General features: G+C 38.9%; 2 protein-coding genes and 1 long non-coding RNA gene across 3 annotated transcripts in view; 1 reads left to right on the forward strand and 2 right to left on the reverse strand.

Annotated features, from left to right (window-relative positions):
- Positions 1–1,387: 1,387 nt before the first annotated feature.
- On the reverse strand, positions 1,388–13,207 carry LOC308081088 (uncharacterized protein; the record flags this gene model as incomplete). Its single annotated transcript, XM_080457486.1, has 6 exons — positions 1,388–1,428; positions 3,118–3,618; positions 5,576–5,857; positions 7,922–8,032; positions 12,085–12,283; positions 13,145–13,207. The coding sequence occupies 6 exons, from the start codon at positions 13,205–13,207 to the stop codon at positions 1,388–1,390; spliced, it is 1,197 nt and encodes a 398-aa protein (XP_080313612.1).
- A 6,015-nt stretch (positions 13,208–19,222) lies between these two features.
- Positions 19,223–19,496, forward strand: LOC308081097. The gene is made up of 3 exons (XR_013932792.1): positions 19,223–19,279; positions 19,340–19,399; positions 19,460–19,496. It is a non-coding gene; the product is annotated as an uncharacterized lncRNA (long non-coding RNA).
- wdr91 (WD repeat domain 91) overlaps positions 19,309–20,767 on the reverse strand; it is a 45,836-nt gene continuing 44,377 nt past the window's right edge. Inside the window, exon 18 of the mRNA XM_080457493.1 lies at positions 19,309–19,623. Coding sequence (XP_080313619.1) covers positions 19,453–19,623 — 171 coding nt within the window. The 3' untranslated portion in view covers positions 19,309–19,452. The remainder of the gene's footprint in view (positions 19,624–20,767) is intronic.

Here is a 20,767-nt window from a genome sequence, read left to right on the forward strand (position 1 = left end):
AGAGTTGACTATTTCATGTTTTTTCCCCTTCTATCGTTTTCAAGCTTAGTTCAGAGGGCAGACAGATCACACCTGGTATTAAATAGCATGTTAAGCTTTCAATTTACACACAAACCGTTTGAATTCCAAACTTGCATCATTCTCAAGTAGACCGGCACCAGTCTAGTCTATTTATAAATGCACAACTTTTCTGTCTGTGTGTAAATGTCTGTATTTCTGTCTGTGTAACAGTCTGTGAATCTCTCTTCTAACATGTACCTTGGTGAGTGTATTGTCAGGGACCCAATGGAGTGATGTGCAGAGTGGATCTATCCTATATTATATTATATTATTATATTATATTATTGTCTCCGCCGGAGGCGGAGAGTATGTTTTTGCTTCGTCCCACCGTGTGTTCACCTCCCTCCTAGCCAAGCTAACATTGGTCAAGCTCCACGTGACACGTGTCAATATGTTGACAGTGACACCAATGCCTTTGATTGGCTAGAGGGACACATGACGAAATAAAATCCTATAAATAGGTGTGTCACTTCAAAAAGCCATTTATGTAGACACTACATATTCAGTCGCCCCTGCAGAACACCAAAAACCACGCGCATTCTACCAAGACGACCCGTTCTACCAAGACGACCCGTGCTATTAAAATAGCACAGGTCTGCTGGCGGAGACTTGTGCTCCGAGGAGCACATTTTCTAGTTTTATTATTATATTGTATTATTATTATTATATTATATATTGTATTATATTATTAGATTATAATATTATATTATTGTATTATTATATTATTATATTATTATATTGTATTATTATATTATTATATTATTATATTATTATATTATTATATTATTATATTATATTATTATATTATTATATTATTATAATATATTATATATTCTATTATTATATTATATATTCTATTATTATATTATATATTGTATTATTATATTATTATTGTATATTATCCTATATTTACTGTTTCAGAACTACGGCTGTCAGAATTGGCCAAAAGTGACTTTTGAATATTCCTAATCAATCAATTAATTAGCCGTAGGCGTGTAACGATTCACTCAACTCACAATACGATTCGAATCACGATTTGACGTTCACGATACCATTTTTCACCATTTTTTAAACTAAAATTATTTTCCAGACAAATGACCGAAAATTCTTCTTTAATTATTTCTCCAGTATTCCAGTATTTTATTCTCTTTTATATATATATTTAATAATACTGTGTTTTCTCTCATCCTCTTTTCAATACAGTAGCAAGCTTTACAAGTGAAGTTTTTCTTCCTCGTGGATTGGGTTTGTTTTGATGAGTTCAGATCCCGGGACAGAGACGGTGTTTGTCCTTCCACACGTTGTGTCTGGTGTGATGTCAGTGTGTTTACAGCTGACTGGTCTTCCCTAGTCTCCTCCCACTCATCACTGTCTTCAGTGTCAGATTCAGAACAGTGTGAAGAGAGGAGCTGCTCATCTCTGGTTGGTTGTGATGTTCTACAGTCCTCTACATCAGCTGCTGTTTTCATGTGTTGAGTTGATGTGCTGGCTGCAGGCTCTGTGTCTCTGTTTACATCATCATCATCATCATTATCATCATCTTCACTTTTCACTGCTAGTAATGTCAACGAAGAGCCGTCAGCCTCCTCTGGTCTTTGAAGAAGCTCCTCCTGTTCCTGTTTAATGTGTGGAGGCTCTGGTTCCTCCTGGACCAGACTGGGGCTCCTCTCCTCTTCAGGGGAAACCTCCTCTTTACAGACAGGGAGGTGCAGAAAGTCTGGGCAAAGAGATAAAATGAGAGTTGACTATTTCATGTTTTTTCCCCTTCTATCGTTTTCAAGCTTAGTTCAGAGGGCAGACAGATCACACCTGGTATTAAATAGCATGTTAAGCTTTCAATTTACACACAAACCGTTTGAATTCCAAACTTGCATCATTCTCAAGTAGACCGGCACCAGTCTAGTCTATTTATAAATGCACAACTTTTCTGTCTGTGTGTAAATGTCTGTATTTCTGTCTGTGTGTACCTGTCTGTATTTCTGTCTGTGTGTAAATGTCTGTATTTCTGTCTGTGTAACAGTCTGTGAATCTCTCTTCTAACATGTACCTTGGTGAGTGTATTGTCAGGGACCCAATGGAGTGATGTGCAGAGTGGATCTATCCTATATTATATTATATTATTATATTATATTATTGTCTCCGCCGGAGGCGGAGAGTATGTTTTTGCTTCGTCCCACCGTGTGTTCACCTCCCTCCTAGCCAAGCTAACATTGGTCAAGCTCCACGTGACACGTGTCAATATGTTGACAGTGACACCAATGCCTTTGATTGGCTAGAGGGACACATGACGAAATAAAATCCTATAAATAGGTGTGTCACTTCAAAAAGCCATTTATGTAGACACTACATATTCAGTCGCCCCTGCAGAACACCAAAAACCACGCGCATTCTACCAAGACGACCCGTTCTACCAAGACGACCCGTGCTATTAAAATAGCACAGGTCTGCTGGCGGAGACTTGTGCTCCGAGGAGCACATTTTCTAGTTTTATTATTATATTGTATTATTATTATTATATTATATATTGTATTATATTATTAGATTATAATATTATATTATTGTATTATTATATTATTATATTATTATATTGTATTATTATATTATTATATTATTATATTATTATATTATTATATTATATTATTATATTATTATATTATTATAATATATTATATATTCTATTATTATATTATATATTCTATTATTATATTATATATTGTATTATTATATTATTATTGTATATTATCCTATATTTACTGTTTCAGAACTACGGCTGTCAGAATTGGCCAAAAGTGACTTTTGAATATTCCTAATCAATCAATTAATTAGCCGTAGGCGTGTAACGATTCACTCAACTCACAATACGATTCGAATCACGATTTGACGTTCACGATACCATTTTTCACCATTTTTTAAACTAAAATTATTTTCCAGACAAATGACCGAAAATTCTTCTTTAATTATTTCTCCAGTATTCCAGTATTTTATTCTCTTTTATATATATATTTAATAATACTGTGTTTTCTCTCATCCTCTTTTCAATACAGTAGCAAGCTTTACAAGTGAAGTTTTTCTTCCTCGTGGATTGGGTTTGTTTTGATGAGTTCAGATCCCGGGACAGAGACGGTGTTTGTCCTTCCACACGTTGTGTCTGGTGTGATGTCAGTGTGTTTACAGCTGACTGGTCTTCCCTAGTCTCCTCCCACTCATCACTGTCTTCAGTGTCAGATTCAGAACAGTGTGAAGAGAGGAGCTGCTCATCTCTGGTTGGTTGTGATGTTCTACAGTCCTCTACATCAGCTGCTGTTTTCATGTGTTGAGTTGATGTGCTGGCTGCAGGCTCTGTGTCTCTGTTTACATCATCATCATCATCATTATCATCATCTTCACTTTTCACTGCTAGTAATGTCAACGAAGAGCCGTCAGCCTCCTCTGGTCTTTGAAGAAGCTCCTCCTGTTCCTGTTTAATGTGTGGAGGCTCTGGTTCCTCCTGGACCAGACTGGGGCTCCTCTCCTCTTCAGGGGAAACCTCCTCTTTACAGACAGGGAGGTGCAGAAAGTCTGGGCAAAGAGATAAAATGAGAGTTGACTATTTCATGTTTTTTCCCCTTCTATCGTTTTCAAGCTTAGTTCAGAGGGCAGACAGATCACACCTGGTATTAAATAGCATGTTAAGCTTTCAATTTACACACAAACCGTTTGAATTCCAAACTTGCATCATTCTCAAGTAGACCGGCACCAGTCTAGTCTATTTATAAATGCACAACTTTTCTGTCTGTGTGTAAATGTCTGTATTTCTGTCTGTGTGTACCTGTCTGTATTTCTGTCTGTGTGTAAATGTCTGTATTTCTGTCTGTGTAACAGTCTGTGAATCTCTCTTCTAACATGTACCTTGGTGAGTGTATTGTCAGGGACCCAATGGAGTGATGTGCAGAGTGGATCTATCCTATATTATATTATATTATTATATTATATTATTGTCTCCGCCGGAGGCGGAGAGTATGTTTTTGCTTCGTCCCACCGTGTGTTCACCTCCCTCCTAGCCAAGCTAACATTGGTCAAGCTCCACGTGACACGTGTCAATATGTTGACAGTGACACCAATGCCTTTGATTGGCTAGAGGGACACATGACGAAATAAAATCCTATAAATAGGTGTGTCACTTCAAAAAGCCATTTATGTAGACACTACATATTCAGTCGCCCCTGCAGAACACCAAAAACCACGCGCATTCTACCAAGACGACCCGTTCTACCAAGACGACCCGTGCTATTAAAATAGCACAGGTCTGCTGGCGGAGACTTGTGCTCCGAGGAGCACATTTTCTAGTTTTATTATTATATTGTATTATTATTATTATATTATATATTGTATTATATTATTAGATTATAATATTATATTATTGTATTATTATATTATTATATTATTATATTGTATTATTATATTATTATATTATTATATTATTATATTATTATATTATTATATTATATTATTATATTATTATATTATTATAATATATTATATATTCTATTATTATATTATATATTCTATTATTATATTATATATTGTATTATTATATTATTATTGTATATTATCCTATATTTACTGTTTCAGAACTACGGCTGTCAGAATTGGCCAAAAGTGACTTTTGAATATTCCTAATCAATCAATTAATTAGCCGTAGGCGTGTAACGATTCACTCAACTCACAATACGATTCGAATCACGATTTGACGTTCACGATACCATTTTTCACCATTTTTTAAACTAAAATTATTTTCCAGACAAATGACCGAAAATTCTTCTTTAATTATTTCTCCAGTATTCCAGTATTTTATTCTCTTTTATATATATATTTAATAATACTGTGTTTTCTCTCATCCTCTTTTCAATACAGTAGCAAAACTCTTTATCATTTCTCTTACAAAGATCCTGTATTTTCTTTTGCACAATGGCGTACGTCCGTGCTACTTCCGGGTTGCATAATAGTGACATCACTGTCGAATCCTTGGTATTATGATCCTAGCCTTTCAACGTGTCGGTGTTTACGTTCGTCTACCCGCTCGCGCTAATGAAACACTAAACAGGATTATTATTTCATGATTATTATTATTATTATTATATTTCATGATTTATTATTATTTCAGGATTATTATTTCATGTCAACATTCAGTACAACTATCAGAAGATGTAAACCAGGTAAAGTAACGTCACTCTGCAAGTTTAACTTAAGTTTAATGAAACACTTAAGTTTAATGAAACACTAAAATGTAATGAAACACTAAACAGGATTATTATTTCATGTCAACTATCAGAAGATGTAAACCAGGTAAAGTAACGTCACTCTGCAAGTTTAACTTAAGTTTTCCACCTGTACAAATGTTTCTTCTGGCTATTTTTCACATCGCGAATAATGTTTTATTAAATGGATTTAAATCGTCACCCGTTTGAATCATTTAAATGGATTTACGATAAATGGTCACATGCCTAATTAGCCGTAATGAAGTGATTGTTTTTACCTGACAGAGTGTCTCTCCACAGCTTACTAACTGCTACCGTCAACGATGACCCATCACACTCCTCCCCCTGCTCCTCTTTAATCTGAGGAGGTTGTGGTTCCTCCTGGAGCAGACTGGAGCTCCTCTCCTCATGTTGTGGAGGTTCTGGTTCCTCCTGGACCAGACTGGAGCTCCTCTCCTCATGTTGTGGAGGTTGTGGCTCCTCCTGGAGCAGACTGGAGCTCCTCTCCTCATGTTGTGGAGGTTGTGGTTCCTCCTGGACCAGACTGGAGCTCCTCTCTCCTTTACAAACAGACAGAAGGAGGAGAGGAGGGTCAGCATCAGCACTATAACTCCAGTATTAATTTTGTCGACTAAAACTATGATGAAAGCTAGGTTATTGTGGGCCAGCACATGTTCAGAATTCACCAATCAGGATGGAATATGAAACATCGGATGAATCCATCTTGATCTCTTGACTATAAAGATAATGTGTGCCGGTTTGCATGATGTTTGGACACGATTTGCAGGAGTAATATAAAAAAGAATGTTTTGCAAATATCGGCCTCCGGTGCTAGAATAGGGAAATGTTAAAGGGTGGCATTTGTTCCTCAACGTAGTGTCGCAATCGGACGCTGCGTTCATGATTCGCAGCATTTTGTTGCAAACTTTAGATGTTAATCGTAGCCAATCAGGATGGAATATGAAAAATCTAAAAGATCCTTTTTGATCACATGACTATAGAGATCATGTGTACCGATTTGCGTGAAATTTTGATAAAATCTGAAGGAGTAATATAAAATAAAATGTTTTACAAAAGTCGGCCTCCTGGTGGCGCTATAAATGCAGGAGATAGGTGTTTCGCATACAAAGTTTTACCCAGATCGGTGCAGTTACAGGTAAAAGTGTGAATCGGCCTGTTATAGCGCCACCATGAGGCTGATTTGAAAACTTTCAAGTGGCATTTCTTCCTCGGCCTAGTGAGAACGTGTGTGCAACATTTCACGGAAATCGCAAGTTGTGTTCATGATTTGAGGGATTTGGTTCAAAACGGAGCACTCCTGCAAACTTTGGAAGCCAATCTTAGCCAATCAGGATGGAATATAAAAAATCTGAAAGACCCGTTTGGTTTAATGACTATAGAGATACTGTGTACCGATTTGCGGGATGTTTGGACGAAATCTGTACGAGTAATGTAAAAAAAACTTGTTTTTCAAAGATTGGCCTCCTGGTGGCGCTATAACAGACCCATGTGAAAAATGTGAGCCAGAGGTTCTGCTCCGGCATCCATGGAGCAATTTGTTAAGTCTTAAAAAAATAGTTTTTAGGCCCATTATAATTTAAGTTAAATTTTCTTTTCATATATTGCAGTTTAAAATAAAAAATGCATCTTTCAAAAGGTGATGTTTATTTGCATTTGTTTACTTGTAAACATTTTTATATATTTCTAACAAAACATGGGTCGAAACAGGCCAGTTCTAGGCCAGTTGTTCTCAAACTTTTCATAGACCCCAACACAAAAATAATAATATTTGAACTGGGGACGTCCCAAAAATAACCATATTTGAACTGGGGACGTCCCAAAAATAACCATATTTGAACTGGGGACGTCCCAAAAATAATCATATTTGAACTGGGGACGTCCCAAAAATAACATGAGGTAGACGCGGGCAAATACTGCGGCATGGTCATGTTGGACCTCCAAAAAGCTCAAACTCAATTTTACTTGATAAGCTGAGGGCGATTGGTTTTGATTTTAGATTGGCTATATTTATACTGTATGTTGGTTTGTTTACAGTTATATTTATACTGTATGTTGGTTTGTTTACAGTTATATTTATACTGTATGTTGGTTTGTTCCCAGTTGAGTGAGTTTGAGAACCAGTGGTCTATGGATGTGATGGTGGGGGTCCCTGGTACCTGGACCCTCCCTGGTCTTGGTCTTACCGAGTGGGGAAGCAGGGGGAGAAGCGCCAGGGGGCTCCCACCTCATGTTTTCTATGCCTACGCCGGCCCCCATCAGAGACGTTCTATCGGGGGCCCCTACGCCGGCCCCCAGCAGTGACGTTCTATCGGGGGCCCCTACGCCGGCCCCCAGCAGAGACGTTCCATCGGGGGCCCCTACGCCGGCCCCCAGCAGAGACGTTCTATCGGGGGACCCTACGCCGGCCCCCATCAGTGACGTTCCATCGGGGACCCCTACGCCGGCCCCCAGCAGTGACGTTCCATCGGGGACCCCTATGCCGGGGCCCCTCAGAGGGTTGTTGGAGTTGAACCGGTGCCGATTGGCTCCCAGCACCGTCATCATCATCTTGGACACGCCGGGCTCGGGGGGAGGGGCTTTCCTCTTGGAGGCGGGGTTTCTACCGGCTGGATTCCTCTTCCTCTTACATCCGGGCGTGTGGTGGGTGTGGCCAGTGTGGTGGGTGTGGTCAGTGTGGTCAGGGGCAGAGCAGTGGGAGGGGCTGACGTCCATCTCTGTCATATCAGGTAACAAATAAAGAAAACAAAATTACCTATTATTAAATGAACACATTATCATTATTAAACCTATTATTAAATGAACACATTATCATTATTAAACCTATTATTGAATGAACACAATATCATTATTAAACCTATTATTAAATGAACACATTATCGTTATTAAACCTATTATTAAATGAACACATTATCATTATTAAACCTATTATTAAATGAACACAATATCATTATTAAACATATTATTGAATGAACACATTATCATTATTAAACCTATTATTAAATGAACATATTATCATTATTAAACCTATTATTAAATGAACATATTATCATTATTAAACCTATTATTAAATGAACATATTATCATTATTAAACCTATTATTAAATGAACACATTATCATTATTAAACCTATTATTAAATGAACATATTATCATTATTAAACCTATTATTAAATGAACATATTATCATTATTAAACCTATTATTAAATGAACACATTATCATTATTAAACATATTATTGAATGAACACATTATCATTATTAAACCTATTATTGAATGAACACATTATCATTATTAAACCTATTATTGAATGAACACATTATCATTATTAAACCTATTATTGATTGAACACATTATCATTATTAAACATATTATTGAATGAACACATTATCATTATTAAACATATTGGTGATGTGATTGAACACATTATCATTATTAAACCTATTACTGATTGAACACATTATCATTATTAAACCTATTATTGAATGAACACATTATCATTATTAAACATATTATTGAATGAACACGTTATCATTATTAAAACTATTATTAATTGAACACATTATCATTATTAAACATAGTGTTGATTGAACACATTATCAATATTAAACCTATTATTGATTGAATACTATCATTATTAAACCTATTATTGATTGAACACATTATCATTATTAAACCTATTATTGATTGAACACATTATCATTATTAAACATATTATTGATTGAACACAATATCATTATTAAACCTATTATTGAATGAACACATTATCATTCTTAAAACTATTAATGAATGAACACATTATCATTATTAAACCTATTATTGATTGAACACATTATCAATATTAAACCTATTATTGAATGAACACATTATCATTATTAAACCTATTATTGAATGAATACATTATCATTATTAAACCTATTATTGAATGAACACATTATCATTATTAAAACTATTATTGAATGAACACATTATCATTATTAAACCTATTATTGATTGAACACTATCATTATTAAAACTATTATTGAATGAACACATTATCATTATTAAACATATTATTGATTGAACACATTATCATTATTAAACCTATTATTGAATGAACACATTATCATTATTAAACCTATTATTGATTGAACACTATCATTATTAAAACTATTATTGAATGAACACATTATCATTATTAAACCTATTATTGAATGAACACATTATCATCATTGTCTCAACCAGGCCGAAAGGCATGGCGAGAGAGTATGTTTTGCACCCTGTCCGTCCGTGTTCGTGTGTGTGTCATTCTGTCTGTGAACGGCTAATCTCCTGCACCGTTGGCTTGATCGCAGTGAAACTGTGCAGACACACTCCCTTGATGCAAATGTTTTCACATGGGCCTGTTATAGCGCCACCAGGAGGCCGACTTATGTAAAACATATTTTTGGATATTAAGCCTTCCGATTTTATCAAAATTTCACGCAAATCGATACACATGATCTCAATAGTCATGTGATCAAGACGGATCTGTTTGATTTTTCATATTCCATCCTGATTGGCTAGATTGACATCTAAAGTTTGCAGGAGTGGCCCGTTTTTAACAAAATGCCTCAAATCATGAGCGCAGCATCCGATTGCAGTGAAACTTTGCACGCACATTTGCGTTATGTTGAGGAACAAATGCCACCCTTTCAACATTGCTCTATTATAGCCCCACCAGGAGGCCAAATTTTATAAAACTTAAAACAAAATATTACTCCTACAAATGTTGTCCAAACATCACGCAAATCCTATTGCACATTGGTACACATTATCTTTATAGTCAAGTTTTTGTTAGTTTTTTTTAGTTTTTTAGTTTTTATTATCTCAGGTAATTTGTAAATATGTAGATAACTTGTCTGGCCTTCTGTTGCTCTCTTGTTTTGATCTCCTTCCCACTTGCCCCCCACCCCCTTCTTCCCCCCCCCCCCTCTTCTTTCTATGGAAACTAACGTTGCGATGGGAACGATGTACAAAAAAGAATTTCACCCACTTTTTTACCTTGTAAACCTGTGATGTGACAATAAAACTGATTCTGATTCTGATTCTGATCAACGGTTGACTATACGGTTCCGTCAGATTTTTCACATTCCATCCTGATCCCAAATTCCAAACATTTGCTGGCCCACAATAACCTACCTGACCTGGCGGAGACCTGTGCTCCGAGGAGCACTTTTTCTAGTTAAATGATCACCATCATTGTCTCCACCAGGCCGAAAGGCATGGCGAGAGTATTTTTTTTACCCTATCCGTCTGTCCGTGTGTCCATCTTTCTGTCTGTGAACAAACAGCTAATCTCCGGCACCGTTGGCTTGATCGCAGCGGAACTGTGCACACACACTCCTTGGAAGCCAATTCAGAACCTCTGCCCCAAATTCTTCATATGGGCCTTTTATAGCGCCACCAGGAGGCCGATTTGTTCAAAAAGTATTTTTTTATAGAACTCCTACAGATTTTGTCCATAAATCCCGCAAATCGTCACACAGTATCTCTATTGACATTAAACCAAACTGGTCTTTCAGATTTTTCATATTCCATCCTGATTGGATAATAATGGCTTCCAAAGTTTGCAGGAGTGCTCTGTTTTGAAAAAAATGCTTCAAATCATGAACACAGCGTGCAATTTCCGTAAAGTTTTGCACACACGTGTACATGTAACAGACATACCTGCAGTGTGTAGTTGTGTGTCATGTGTGTACATGTAACAGACATACCTGCAGTGTGTAGTTGTGTGTCATGTGTACATGTAACAGACATACCTGCAGTGTGTAGTTGTGTGTCATGTGTACATGTAACAGACATTCCTGCAGTGTGTAGTTGTGTGTCATGTGTACATGTAACAGACATACCTGCAGTGTGTAGTTGTGTGTCATGTGTACATGTAACAGACATACCTGCAGTGTGTAGTTGTGTGTCATGTGTACATGTAACAGACACACCTGCAGTGTGTAGTTGTGTGTCATGTGTACATGTAACAGACATACCTGCAGTGTGTAGTTGTGTGTCATGTGTACATGTAACAGACATACCTGCAGTGTGTAGTTGTGTGTCATGTGTACATGTAACAGACATACCTGCAGTGTGTAGTTGTGTGTCATGTGTACATGTAACAGACATACCTGCAGTGTGTAGTTGTGTGTCATGTGTACATGTAACAGACATACCTGCAGTGTGTAGTTGTGTGTCATGTGTACATGTAACAGACATACCTGCAGTGTGTAGTTGTGTGTCATGTGTACATGTAACAGACATACCTGCAGTGTGTAGTTGTGTGTCATGTGTACATGTAACAGACATACCTGCAGTGTGTAGTTGTGTGTCATGTGTACATGTAACAGACATACCTGCAGTGTGTAGTTGTGTGTCATGTGTACATGTAACAGACATACCTGCAGTGTGTAGTTGTGTGTCATGTGTACATGTAACAGACATACCTGCAGTGTGTAGTTGTGTGTCATGTGTACATGTAACAGACACACCTGCAGTGTGTAGTTGTGTGTCATGTGTACATGTAACAGACATACCTGCAGTGTGTAGTTGTGTGTCATGTGTACATGTAACAGACATACCTGCAGTGTGTAGTTGTGTGTCATGTGTACATGTAACAGACATACCTGCAGTGTGTAGTTGTGTGTCATGTGTACATGTAACAGACATACCTGCAGTGTGTAGTTGTGTGTCATGTGTACATGTAACAGACATACCTGCAGTGTGTAGTTGTGTGTCATGTGTACATGTAACAGACATACCTGCAGTGTGTAGTTGTGTGTCCACATTAAAGGCCATGTCCAGTAGTTTGCTCTGGTGATCCAGTAGAGTTTCTAGGGTCTCTATCTCTCTCTGGAAGAGGTTGCACATCCACTCTGCAGCCGCACTGAGGCGCTCCAACACAAACACTCTGACAATGTGGGCCTGGTCTTCAAGATACACCACAACATTGGGATCCCCCTGTATTTGTCAAAATACTTCAAAAATGTTAATGAAGTCCATGATCATAACACCAGAGGCAGCTCCACTGATCATGTTCAACCCAGATTTGGCTCAACTAAGGGTATGAACTCATTCTCATGCTATTCATCAAAAATGTGGAATGCCCTACCAAAAGGAGTAAAGGAGTGTAAAACCCTACTCACTTTCAAAACTGCCCTAAAGATACACCTTCAGGAGGCTGCAATTCGAAAATGGCCCCTGTCTAAGTCTTAACCTACCCCTCCCTACCCCCCCCCCCCTCTTTAATTTTCCTCTTTTGTATATATATATATATATATTTTTTTCTCTCGTCATACCAGTAACCTGAAAGCTGATTGTATGACATTCTGTATAGTAGTGTGTATATCTGCCTGCCTCTTATATTTCATCATGATTTGTGTGCATGGGGTCCTCATCTTAAACAAGCGTAATGCTTAATGAGGGTTTCCAGTTTAGTAGACCTTGTATTGTGAATTTGTACTTCCATGTACTGTTATGTACTGTCATGTACTATTCTCATGTCTTTCTAAATAAACTACATCAATCAATCAATCAAACAAGCTTCACACAACAAGCGTCACTTTGTTTTTCCAAAACACACAATATGTCCTCTCCCACCACTGACGTCATGTGTTCATTTATGGACAGCCGTACAGACTCCATTTGACACATTTGACCTCCTTTAGGACACATCTGGACCACAGATACACAACTACTACACACACAGCAACACAACACGCAACGGGGAAAAAAAACTACACTGAAATACTTCCGGGTCAACTTCCGCATCAACGTCCTTCACGCATGCGCAATAAATGAGCCGTTGTTGACAGTCTCCACCTGGCGGCAGAGCATTGCCACGCCGCGTTGCATTCTGGGGCGTGTGTATCTGCGGGTTGCCATGTTGGGAAGAGAGAATTCCGCAGCAGCTTTTAAACTCAGCTAATCTCTGAGTCACCAGACCTTCTAACAGGAGGAAGGTTATTATATAATATATATAATATATAATATAATTATATAATATATAATATATAATATATAATATATAATATATAATATATAATATAATTATATAATATAATATATAATATAATATATATAATATATTAATATAATGTAATTATATATATAATATATAATATATATAATATATAATATAATATATACAATATATAATATATATTATATATTATATATTATATATTATATAATATATATTATATATGATATAATATATAATATAATATATATAATATATAATATATAATATATAATATATAATATATAATATAATATATAATATATATAATATATAATATATAATATAATATATAATATATAATATATATACAATATTTCTATCAGGAGGAAGGTCTGGTGTTTGTTGAACATGGTTCACATGAGGCTCCTCTGTCACAAGGATCATGGAGGAACTTGTTCCTGGTTTTGTTACTTTCTACATTTACAACCCGTCTATATATAAACATTCATATTTACAATATAAAGTACTGACCTCATGTTAAGTTAAAACGCCTGGGTTTAAGTACTTGAATCTACTGTATTGTTCAATAAAAAGCTTTTTAATCTGATCGGCGGCCATTTTATCAGAATTTTCTCCATTTGCTTTCAATACGCGATCCTATCGGTTGGGAGGTGTATTGCACTCTGATAGATTGTAACTCTATGAGAAAATGGCCGCCGATCGGATTAAAATGCTTTTAATTGAACAATACTGAAGATACGGGTATTTAGACGTAAGCGTTTTAACTTGCAACATCCATGACCGTGGGAACAGCACTTTATATTGTAAATATAATATTATATATAATGAAGAAAGTTCTAAAACCAGGAACAAGTTGCTCCATGTTTCAGGGCTGGTGTTCGTTCTAAACAGAGCCGTGTGACCGGGTTTAGAAAAAAGGAAAAAAACAACTGGTTCCGGTGGTTGGTTCCGGTTGGTGTCACATTGTTTTTGTTCCCCACATGATGCCAATAAATTAGTTTATTCTCACTAGTCTCTACGAGTTAGAATAAAAGATGAACATAATGATTATTATACTTAACAATGTAACTAAGTAAGTAAAAGAACAATATTTGCCTCTGAGATGTAGTGGAGTAAAAGTACTGAACATTGGAAATACTCCAGTAAAGTAAAAAGTAATTCAAAATTAGTTATTTTACACCACTGCTAAATTTAAGGAAAGGTCGCTGACGTCATTTTCTCTACAGCAATTCTAGCGTCAGATTGGACCAGCTTATAAATAATAGAAATAATCACTATTTATGAACGACTGAGACCTTTAGAAAATACTCGGTCCAGGAAAATCAAATACACAATGTCACATTGTCTGATTGTGCACGACGCATTGTGAGCTTGTAGATCTGCTATTTTATGGCATGCATGTATAAATCAGGTGTTACAATGATGCTCTATCTCTTTAGTGACTAAAATCTCATATTTAAACTAGACAAAAAACTCAAACATTTCAGATAACTAAAATACTGAATGATAAAACTATAATGTAATGTTATTCAAAAGACTCAAACTAAAGAGGATTTTATTCAAAAGCCTGATGAATGATAAATAAACTATAAAAGGTAACGCTGACTATGACACTGCAGTTCAAACAAACAGCCAGCAGAGGGCAGCAGGATGCTTTACAACTTGAGTTTCCTCACCTGCAAAAAAAAGTGTCACTTTTTCTTGTAGTATTTTTACTGGAGTATTTACAATTTCTCAATACTTTTACTTCTACTCCACTACACCTCAAGAGGCAAACATTGTACTTTTTACTCCACTACAATTATTTGAAAAATTGAGTTACTAATTACTTTGTAGATTTATATTATTAATACAAAACATTTACATTAACCCCTTCAGCGTATTATTATACTATTATTGTAATTATTATTATTCACTTATTTATACTTTGGCTATTTTCTATTTACAACTTAGGCATTTATCAGAAGCTCTTAATCCAGAGTTACTTAAAGTAAACAAGATAAACGCATACATAGAATATATATATATATATAATAATAATATAACAATATAATATAACTAACAATAAACACATACATAGAATACAGAGAGACAGTGTAGTGTCTCAGTAAACTATAGGATCATAGAATACAGAGACAGTGTAGTGTCTCAGTAAACTATAGGATCATAGAATACAGAGACAGTGTAGTGTCTCAGTAAACTAGGATCATAGAATACAGAGACAGTGTAGTGTCTCAGTAAACTATAGGATCATAGAATACAGAGACAGTGTAGTGTCTCAGTAAACTATAGGATCATAGAATACATAGAGACAGTGTAGTGACTCAGTAAACTATAGGATCATAGAATACATAGAGACAGTGTAGTGTCTCAGTAAACTATAGGATCATAGAATACAGAGACAGTGTAGTGTCTCAGTAAACTATAGGATCATAGAATACAGAGACAGTGTAGTGTCTCAGTAAACTATAGGATCATAGAATACAGAGACAGTGTAGTGTCTCAGTAAACTATAGGATCATATAATACAGAGACAGTGTAGTGTCTCAGTAAACTATAGGATCATAGAATACATAGACAGTGTAGTGTCTCAGTAAACTATAGGATCATAGAATACAGAGACAGTGTAGTGTCTCAGTAAACTATAGGATCATAGAATACAGAGACAGTAGTGATGTGCGGGTCGGGTTTTTTCATGACCCGCCCCGCCCCAACCCGCGACGGAACGCGACCCGCCTCAACCCGCCCCGCGAACCCATATATAAATCTATGGCTCAACCCGCCCCGCGACCCGCGGTGGGAATATACATATATATTATATAGCGCTCTTTTAAGTACCCAAAGTCCCTTTATATGTCTACAGTAGCACAACATTGTCATGGGCTGAATAAACAAGCATGTTGGTCAAAATAGTTTTTTTTTTTTTTTTTTCGTGGAGAGCGGCTGACCCGCTCACCCTCAGCCCGCATAATTTTCTCTGAAATCCTGACTCGACCTACCCGCGCCGCGGGTTGACCCGCGGGTCCCGCGGGTTACGGGTCGACCCGCTCATCACTAAGAGACAGTGTAGTGTCTCAGTAAACTATAGGATCATAGAATACAGAGACAGTGTAGTGTCTCAGTAAACTATAGGATCATAGAATACAGAGACAGTGTAGTGTCTCAGTAAACTATAGGATCATAGAATACAGAGAGACAGTGTAGTGTCTCAGTAAACTATAGGATCATAGAATACAGAGACAGTGTAGTGTCTCAGTAAACTATAGGATCATAGAATACAGAGACAGTGTAGTGTCTCAGTAAACTAGGATCATAGAATACAGAGACAGTGTAGTGTCTCAGTAAACTATAGGATCATAGAATACAGAGACAGTGTAGTGACTCAGTAAACTATAGGATCATAGAATACATAGAGACAGTGTAGTGACTCAGTAAACTATAGGATCATAGAATACAGAGAGACAGTGTAGTGTCTCAGTAAACTATAGGATCATAGAATACAGAGACAGTGTCCATGGTGTTTTTTTTGTCCCAAATAGAGTTATGAAAATGTTCTACAGTACCACTCGTCCTAGGATATAATTATATCATATAAAAGGTATGAAAAACGTAGTCCGAAATACTCCTTTAAGTGTGCAGAGACTTCACAGACACAGAGATTGAAACAGATGAATAAATACAGTTAAATGTTAAACATTACGAGACAAAAATACATTCATGTTTATGTTTTTAATGTTTCATATACAGCACGGTGCCAGATTTAGCTACTATGTCTGCTAACTTCCCATGTTACTCTGAGGACCCCCCTGTTGAAGACCCCTGCTTTGAGCTCTTAATAATTAGATATAGAGCTCTATATGGGAGAGAGGTTGTTGGCAGCAATAATGTGATGATTATTATATCATGTATTTGGTGTGAAGTCTTTTAGGATTTGTGTTTCTGTCTTTATTGTATTGTTATGTTGGGCTATGCTGTGCCCTCTGTCCTGTCATACTCTATGCTGTGCCCTCTGTCCTGTCATACTCTATGCTGTGCCCTCTGTCCTGTCAGACTCTATGCTGTGCCCTCTGTCCTGTCAGACTCTATGCTGTGCCCTCTGTCCTGTCATACTCTATGCTGTGCCCTCTGTCCTGTCAGACTCTATGCTGTGCCCTCTGTCCTGTCATACTCTATGCTGTGCCCTCTGTCCTGTCATACTCTATGCTGTGCCCTCTGTCCTGTCATACTCTATGCTGTGCCCTCTGTCCTGTCTCTATGCTGTGCCCTCTGTCCTGTCATACTCTATGCTGTGCCCTCTGTCCTGTCATTCTCTATGCTGTGCCCTCTGTCCTGTCATACTCTATGCTGTGCCCTCTGTCCTGTCATACTCTATGCTGTGCCCTCTGTCCTGTCTCTATGCTGTGCCCTCTGTCCTGTCATACTCTATGCTGTGCCCTCTGTCCTGTCATACTCTATGCTGTGCCCTCTGTCCTGTCTCTATGCTGTGCCCTCTGTCCTGTCAGACTCTATGCTGTGCCCTCTGTCCTGTCATACTCTATGCTGTGCCCTCTGTCCTGTCAGACTCTATGCTGTGCCCTCTGTCCTGTCTCTATGCTGTGCCCTCTGTCCTGTCAGACTCTATGCTGTGCCCTCTGTCCTGTCATACTCTATGCTGTGCCCTCTGTCCTGTCAGACTCTATGCTGTGCCCTCTGTCCTGTCTCTATGCTGTGCCCTCTGTCCTGTCATACTCTATGCTGTGCCCTCTGTCCTGTCAGACTCTATGCTGTGCCCTCTGTCCTGTCAGACTCTATGCTGTGCCCTCTGTCCTGTCATACTCTATGCTGTGCCCTCTGTCCTGTCAGACTCTATGCTGTGCCCTCTGTCCTGTCATACTCTATGCTGTGCCCTCTGTCCTGTCATACTCTATGCTGTGCCCTCTGTCCTGTCATACTCTATGCTGTGCCCTCTGTCCTGTCTCTATGCTGTGCCCTCTGTCCTGTCATACTCTATGCTGTGCCCTCTGTCCTGTCATTCTCTATGCTGTGCCCTCTGTCCTGTCAGACTCTATGCTGTGCCCTCTGTCCTGTCATACTCTATGCTGTGCCCTCTGTCCTGTCAGACTCTATGCTGTGCCCTCTGTCCTGTCTCTATGCTGTGCCCTCTGTCCTGTCAGACTCTATGCTGTGCCCTCTGTCCTGTCAGACTCTATGCTGTGCCCTCTGTCCTGTCTCTATGCTGTGCCCTCTGTCCTGTCAGACTCTATGCTGTGCCCTCTGTCCTGTCAGACTCTATGCTGTGCCCTCTGTCCTGTCTCTATGCTGTGCCCTCTGTCCTGTCATACTCTATGCTGTGCCCTCTGTCCTGTCAGACTCTATGCTGTGCCCTCTGTCCTGTCATACTCTATGCTGTGCCCTCTGTCCTGTCAGACTCTATGCTGTGCCCTCTGTCCTGTCAGACTCTATGCTGTGCCCTCTGTCCTGTCATACTCTATGCTGTGCCCTCTGTCCTGTCAGACTCTATGCTGTGCCCTCTGTCCTGTCTCTATGCTGTGCCCTCTGTCCTGTCAGACTCTATGCTGTGCCCTCTGTCCTGTCATACTCTATGCTGTGCCCTCTGTCCTGTCAGACTCTATGCTGTGCCCTCTGTCCTGTCAGACTCTATGCTGTGCCCTCTGTCCTGTCATACTCTATGCTGTGCCCTCTGTCCTGTCAGACTCTATGCTGTGCCCTCTGTCCTGTCTCTATGCTGTGCCCTCTGTCCTGTCAGACTCTATGCTGTGCCCTCTGTCCTGTCAGACTCGTGGTGGATTGTCTACTTTTTGTCTAATAAAAAATATTGAAACAGAATAATTAGATATAGACCCGTCAGTCTACAGGATCCAGTAGGTCCAAGGCTAGAGACAGGCTTCAGTCATCAGGAGCATGCTCAGTAGGTCTTGGTGGCCACTGAGCATGCTCAGTAGGTCTTGTGTACCACTGAGCATGCTCAGTAGGTCTTGTGTACCACTGAGCATGCTCAGTAGGTCTTGTGTACCACTGAGCATGCTGAGTAGGTCTTGTGTACCACTGAGCATGCTCAGTAGTTCTTTTGAGCCACTGAGCATGCTCAGTAGGTCTTGTGTACCACTGAGCATGCTGAGTAGTTTTTGGTGGCCACTGAGCATGCTCAGTAGTTCTTGTGTGCCAGGAGCGTGCTCAGTCGGATCTTGCCGTCCATGGATCCGGTGAGACAGGCGCCACAGTCCACCGCACAGCACCAGTCCACGGTTACCACGGAGACACGATGTCCGCCTAGCGACAGCACGTTGTTCAGCCACGGCTCCTCCCCATTGGTCAGCTGGAGGAGACCACAACGTGGAAATGTTAAAATGTTAAACTGAGCTCTATGAGGAGACGACAAGATTCTCACACATGCAAGATCAACCACACGCTCAGACTGTGTGTGTGTGTGTGTGTGTGTGTGTGTGTGTGTGTGTGTGTGTGTGTGTGTGTGTGTGTGTGTAAACTGTAAACCACCAACTGTAAACCACTGTAAACCACACAATTCTACTTGATAAGCTGAAGGCGATTGGTTTTGATTGCACATCACTAAATTGGATGAGATCTTACCTGGAGGGAAGAGAACAAGTGGTTGACATCAACGGAACCATGTCCTCATCCCTCCCGGTGAGCTGCGGGGTTCCTCAAGGCAGCATTCTAGGGCCGTTACTGTTCCTGCTATACATTAACGACATGAATGCTGCCTGTAACTGCAAACTGTTCCTGTTCGCTGATGACTCGGCACTCCTGATCTCGGGTGAGGACAAGTTGCAAGTTGAGGAAGCTCTCAGCTCTGAACTCTCAAAAATCCGTACCTGGCTTACCGATAACAAACTGTCACTACACCTTGGGAAAACTGAATCCATTCTCTTTGGGACCAAACATTCCCTCAGTAAGATGAAGGTAAATGACTTCAAGGTCAAAGTCGATGACACAATCATCTCTAGCAAAGAAGAGATTACCTATTTGGGATGTATTCTTGACAAATACCTGACAGGTGAAAGCATGGCAACAAAGGTGGTCAAAGGAGTAAACCAGAGAACCAGATTTATGGGCAGAGTTTCCTCTTTTGTCAACCCTCAGGCCCTCAGGACCCTCTCAGGGGCCCTGATTCAGCCCCTTTTTGACTATGCTTGCTCCTCTTGGTACTCCAACACCTCAGTGTCACTGAAGACTAAGCTTCAAACCTCCCAAAACAAACTGATTCGACTACTTCTCGGACTGGGGCCCATGACCCACCTCTCTCCCACTCACTTTGCCAGGCTGGCTCAGGGTGGAAGACAGGGTTAAACAACAAAAAATGGGACTGGTCTTCAAAATTGTAAATGCAGATTTGCCCGAAATGCCCCCTATACCCGCATATCTGTATAAATACCTCGAAAAAGTTAGTGACACCCACAGCCACGAAACTAGAGGGAGCGTAAACAACAATCTGGTACCAC

This window comes from Gymnoscopelus braueri, assembly GCF_963280865.1.
Source record: "Gymnoscopelus braueri genome assembly, contig: SCAFFOLD_55, whole genome shotgun sequence".
NCBI lineage: Eukaryota > Metazoa > Chordata > Actinopteri > Myctophiformes > Myctophidae > Gymnoscopelus > Gymnoscopelus braueri.